The sequence below is a fragment of the Sminthopsis crassicaudata genome, chromosome 5 (genome assembly GCF_048593235.1).
Source record: "Sminthopsis crassicaudata isolate SCR6 chromosome 5, ASM4859323v1, whole genome shotgun sequence".
In the NCBI taxonomy this organism is placed as follows: Eukaryota; Metazoa; Chordata; class Mammalia; order Dasyuromorphia; family Dasyuridae; genus Sminthopsis; species Sminthopsis crassicaudata.
The window spans coordinates 299,050,877-299,056,876 of NC_133621.1; the positions used below are offsets into that span (position 1 = coordinate 299,050,877).

General features: G+C 40.7%; 1 protein-coding gene across 1 annotated transcript; it reads left to right on the forward strand.

Annotated features, from left to right (window-relative positions):
* The first annotated feature begins 583 nt into the window (after window positions 1–583).
* LOC141542656 (galectin-1-like) lies at window positions 584–3,996 on the forward strand. The gene is made up of 4 exons (XM_074267237.1): window positions 584–855; window positions 2,325–2,404; window positions 2,713–2,884; window positions 3,400–3,996. The coding sequence occupies exons 1-4, from the start codon at window positions 847–849 to the stop codon at window positions 3,580–3,582; spliced, it is 444 nt and encodes a 147-aa protein (XP_074123338.1). The 5' UTR covers window positions 584–846; the 3' UTR covers window positions 3,583–3,996.
* The last annotated feature ends 2,004 nt before the right edge of the window (window positions 3,997–6,000 follow it).

The following is a 6,000-nucleotide window of genomic DNA, read 5'->3' on the forward strand; positions in this document are numbered from 1 at the left end:
TCAGGTGGATTTTTTTTGGAGAGACACTCATTTGGATTAGAATATGGCTTTCCCTCTAGAGCCACCCAGTCTCTTCCCTCCAACATCATATTCATCTTTATTCTAAAACTAATTTTCCCTCTAAAAGTTGCTCCAACCTCATCCCCTAAAGCTGGCTTTCTCAACTTTTTACCCATTTGTGACTCCTTTTCACCAGAGAAATTTTTATGTGACCTGAGTATATAAAATAGGATACAAATCAAATATTTACCGATAATAAATAAAGACGTTGTTTTGAAATCATTTTTGGTATTTGTATAATTTTATCATTTATTAAAGAAAAAACAAATGTGGATATTAATGATGGGTGTGTGCTTGTTTATTTTTACATAAAGAATGAAATCTTGGGCAAATGTTTGTTATCTTTTCCTCTAGCCATATTATTCACATCCCCCACATTCAGCAAGGCGATCCCAAATGGAGAGGAGACTCACCTTAAAGGATGATTTTAGGATTTGGTTGTGGGAAGGAATTTGGAAAAGGGAAGAGCTTGATATAGAGAGGGTGTGACCACAGATGTCGTCTCATTGATTGGTTCATTTTCCAAGATGTAGAGCTCACATCCACCGTCCTCTCTCCTGATATAGAGACCTCCCCTTTTGTGCTCTAACTTGGCTTAAAGTTCCTGAGGACCGGACTGGTGTGGGGGATTGCTCTGGATTCAGAGGAAGCCCTGAGCCCAATCTTCTTTTTGAAGGGTCTTGACACCTCCCTGAATTACCTTCTTGGTCTTGGAGTTGGACATTCTCCTTCGGGGATCCAACACAGCCAGGAGAATCGCAGGACCATTTCCCTCATCCCTCCGTTATGGCCGGAGTGAGTGAGCTAGGGCACAGACTTGGGGTTCGACAATGGGGAAATCCCCTGGGATTGGGGCTCGAAAAGATCCCGGAGACTCAAGGATGCTGTGTTTCCAATGGAGAGGAGATGGTCTGCCCTTCCTGTCTATATGAGTTAGGGTTTCTTTTTCTCTCCTCTATTTCACCCCCCTTGATCTCCCTAGTCCTAGCAAGGTCTGTCCTTGCCATGGCCCCTTCACCTTGAAGCTGTCTTTTGTCTCTGGTTGCTGGCCCAAGGTCTTTAACAAGTTGATAAGTCAGAGAGATCTTGGGGAGGGAGTGTGTCCGTTGGCTGAGAGGGGCTACATCTGCATGGAGATGAAGGAAGGGAAAGAGACGAAGAAAGCAGAGATGGGTATTCTGTCACAAGATCAGACCTTCTGGAATTAATGACTGTCTTAGAAAGTTAACTCCAACCTAGGCTGATAGTACAGAAAGAGCCAGACTGACTAGACTCTAGTGGAAAAGGAAAAGCCTGAAGATGGGAAGACAAATGGGGCAGGTGACAAAAACAAATGGAACAAGTGATTTCTTAGACATTTCCATTTGATCTCACAAATACACTACTTTTCTCTTCTCTTGGGAAACTAATGCATAAAATTCCTCTCACCACGCCTTCCCATTACTTTTCCATTGATTTAGAACTAAAAGGGACCATATATCACTGCTGCCCTGGTTCCCTTACCCTTTTTCCCTTAGGAAGGAGAAGCTTAATTTCAGTGTTTTTCCCAAGGTTACTCTTTATTCCCAAATCTTTCTGAGACTCTTCCTCCCCTTCTCTTGAATATGGTTGACTTCTGCTCTTGATTAGGACCAAGACTTGGCCATGGAGAAAGTGGGAAGCTCTCCTGAAAACTTTTCTGAGGATCCCCATTCATACTTAATGAAATGCAGACCATGCTGGGCAAATGAAGAAGAGTGCAAGACAATTGGTGAAGATATGTTAGAGGCAAAGTAAAGTTGACCTAGCCACCAAGGAATTTCCCCATTGAGTTACAGCCAATCTTCTACCCTTGGGGGAGAACCACGGTCCTCATTTTCCCCTTGACAAAGTGCTAAGATACCTGTGATGTCAGCCAAAGATGGCACTAATGCAGCCAGTAGGACAGAAAGCCCTGGGATTCAGGAAAAACGTGGATTCTAGTTCTGATCTTGTTACTCAAGAAAAGATCACTTTTTATTTCTTTAAGTCTTAGTTATCTGAGGTGCAAAATGAAGAATGGACTGATCACTCAATTGGGCCTGTACCTCATTTAACAAATAGGGAAACTGAGGTCCAGAGACATGAAGGTGTTTCCTCAAGTTCATAGATCTGGGACTGACTCCCACTTCAGCACTAAATAATCTTTCCTAGAACCTTCCTGAAGGAGGGTCTCTCCCCACCTGGAAGCTGTGGCTCCCTAAACTCCCACTCAGCCCTAACTTTACTGTGCTTGGTCTTTTCAGCCAATATATGCCAGGCGCTTGAACCTGAAACCAGGAGATTCCATAAGATTGGTGGGAGACATATTGCCTAATGCCAGAAGGTAAGTGGGACATGGGATGGGTGAGACACAATTTTATTATGGGTAATAGCTGAATTTTTTACCTACCTATTTGCACTTGTCCCTTTATTAGAAGCACCAAACTTGTTTTGCTTCTCTCTGGAGGTAGTAAAATGTGTGCAATGGGAACTTGTTAGATGGGGTTGAGGTGGAATGGGTACTACAGAAGAGGAGTCATGGTGCTTCAGGTCAGGATGGGATGAGTATCCCTTTGGGGGTCTTCTAGCTCAGGAATTCTCTGAGTGGAGGTTTCCAAGGCTCTGTGTCAATGCCATGTCCTCAATTCCCAGATTTGTAATAGACTTAGGCAAAGATGGAAGTAACATTGGTCTCCGCTTCAGCCCAAACTTCGACTATGAAAGGGATTACAGAAACATCCTGTGCAACAGCATGGAGGATGGTGCATGGGATAAAGGAATAAGGCATACCTATTTCCCCTTTGTGCAAGGGACCACCGTGGAGGTAAGATCCCAGAACCAGAGCATGAAATGTTCCACCTAAGAAAGTCCAACAGATGATCTCATCCACTTCTTGAATTTGATAGAAGAATCCTAGAAATGAACTCTAATGGAGAGGGTAAAAAAAGTTAGAGGGAAAATGAGTCAGTGAATTTCCAAAGGTCAATAGTAAGAACCCCAATGTTGGTGGCTTCAGCTGAAGTATGTTTTGGGGTGGGTTGGTGGAGGGCGGGAACCGGAGGGAGTTGTGAAGGGCCATGGTCCCAAAATGATAAGAGAAGACCCTGGGATATACCAGGACACATAATAGTGTTCTAGATTTAGAGTTGGAGAAAACATCAGGGGACATCCAGTGTCACTCTCTCGTTTCACAGAATGAGGTTCAGAATGGAAAAATGATTTGTCCAAGGTCGCACATTGTCTTATAGGGAAAGTCTTAAAGTGGAATTGGAATCTAGATCTTCCTGTCTCCAAACCTATCGTTTTCCGTTCATCTCATTCTATCCTCTCTCCATTCAGATTTTGATAGAGTTTAAAGGGACTTCCTTTGAGGTGAAGTTGCCTGATGGGTTTCATTTGAGTTTCCCGAATCGCACTACCTTAACAACAATGGATTCTGTGGCAGTTTATGATGACATCAAAATGACGACGTTGGAATTGCTCTCGATTTCTCCAAATAAGCAAGCTTCAGAGAATTCTTGATCTTGAAGTTCATTACTAATAAAAGAGCTGCTGATGATAATAGATAACATTTTTCTCTGTAATTCTGGTCTAGGGGATAGAGGACTTGGGTTTGGAATTGAGAAGGATGGTTGAGTGATCCTGGTTATGTCCCTTTACCTCAATGGCCTCTAAGTCAGTGCTTCTCCACATAGATTCCCTGAGTAATGTTCAGATGAGAAAAGATTGCAGTCTTTAATGTTTAAAACTTCTGATTTTCCTAGTTTTACTGCTTTTATATATGTAAAAACATGATTTTAATTCATATCACATTGTTTATCTTTTCAGTGGGCACAGAAAGAATGAGAGGAAAGGAGAGAATGTGAAATCCAAATCTTTTTTATAAAATGGATGTTAAAAATTTAAATATTAAAAAATCTTCACAGAATGAAAAAATATTAACACTATCTCATTATTCCAAATAGGGGTCCATGGACTTACCAGACTATTAGAACCCAGGCTGCAACACAAAACAAGATGACAAACGTTTAGAAATCTCCACAATCCCTGATTGGCAATGGGGAAGGGATTTCTCAGAGTAGTGATGACAGGGGGACCTGTATTATTGTTAGCAAAGAGAGGGGACCAGACCACTCTCTGGGCAAGCCTACCTAATGGAAAGCTGCTGAATCCAAACCAGGTGAAACCTTATCTCCCTTTGAGGACCAGCCAAGGAAGCTCAGAGAGATCTGCAAGTCAGATGGAGGAGAGTGGGAAAACACTCTAGGAAGCTCTTAAGCTTCTTTGGTCCTCCCTTGTTCAAAGATCTGATAGGTAAATTTTCCTTTGCTCTCCTCATTTGCTTATGGTAGTACCCTTTACACCCAAATCACGTACCCATTTTGGCCTTATTTTGGTATGGGGTGTGAGATGTAAGTTTATGCCAAGTTTCTGACATATTTTCCAGTTTTCCCAGCAACTTTTGTGAATTAGTGAGTTTTAATCACAGAAGCAGGAGTTTGGGGGTTTATCAAATACTAGATTACTATAGTCATTGATTATTATGTCATAGGGATCTAATCTATTCCATTGTTCCACCACGCTATTTCTTAGCCAGAATCAAATGGTTCTGATAACTGCTGCTTTATAATAGAGTTTTTGGTCTGATACTGCTAGGCCTGGATGTCTTGTTTCTATGGCAACATAAAAACCTGTCACTTGTCACACCTGGGATCAACTGTGACTTCCCCCTTCTCTCAGCTCTGACTTGGCTGATGTTTCCTTAACTTCTTTCTTCAACTTTCTCTAAGTTTTACACATAGTAACAATCCAAAATGTTTTTATGATGCCCTACAGGCTAAAGAGGGGTCAAAAACTTATGGTTCATTTTAACTACTCAGTACTGTTAAGATCACATTGATTAGTGATAAAAATATGGACCTGGAAAGGCTGAACATTCCCATAGTGTCTCAATGCACCCTCATCAATCAATGCTGAAGCTACTGACTTTATATCTCAGGTTGAAGTTAATCTCTCTCAAGCTGAACTTCCAAATGAAGAAATTTATAATGCCATTAGGATCATATTTGGGGGCAAAGGACCTGGTATTGATTCTACTCCAATTGAGATTTAGGAGGCAAAGGGTCCAATGTTTATAAAAATGATGGGCTGAAATATCCCAGATCATTTGATAAGAGGAGGTTATCCCCCATGATATCCCCAAGGATGCCTCTATTGTCCATCTCTATAAAGGTAAAAGAAATAGGTCTCTCTCTATTATTCATTGCAGATAAGATTCTTGTCAGACTCTTTACAACAATGAGGTGATTCAGGACAATTTCAATAGACTTGTGATGGAGAGAGTCATCTGCACCCAGAAAAAGGATTATGGAGACTGAATGTGGATCACAACAAAGCATTTTCATCCTTTTTTATTTCTTGCTCATTTTTTTGTTTTCTCATTTTTTCCTTTTTTGACCTGATTTTTCTTGTGCAGCATGATAATTATAGAAATATGTATAGAAGAATTGCATATGTTTAACATATATTAGATTACTTGCTGTCTAAAGGAGATGGTGGGGAAGGAGGGAGAAAAAATTTGGAACACAAGGTTTTACAGAAGTGAATGTGGAATACTATGCATATATTCTGAAAATCAAAAGCTAAAATAAAATGTTAAAAAAAAAAGATTCTTTCCAGAGTCCTTCTAAACAGACTGAATAGATAGCCATTTACTTTAGAGACAGTGTAGCTTCAGAAAGGGCCAAAGAATATTCTATATGGTGTTTGCTACCTGACATTTCTCAGAGGAAATAATAGGTTCAGAAGAAAAGTCTGGACACAACACTCATTGATCTGACCCAAGATTTTGATGCTGTCAGCTTTGAAGATCATGGCAAAATATGATTGCCTGCAAATCACTATTGATCAGAGAAATGCAAATTAAGACAACTCTGAGGT

What these genes read in the sequence shown, in the direction of transcription:
- LOC141542656 (XM_074267237.1), top strand. An exon ending in ATATTGCCTAATGCCAGAAG is followed by an intron (nt 2,405 to 2,712) that starts GTAAGTGGGACA and finishes CTCAATTCCCAG; the next exon opens with ATTTGTAATAGACTTAGGCA. An exon ending in TGCAAGGGACCACCGTGGAG is followed by an intron (nt 2,885 to 3,399) that starts GTAAGATCCCAG and finishes CTCTCCATTCAG; the next exon opens with ATTTTGATAGAGTTTAAAGG.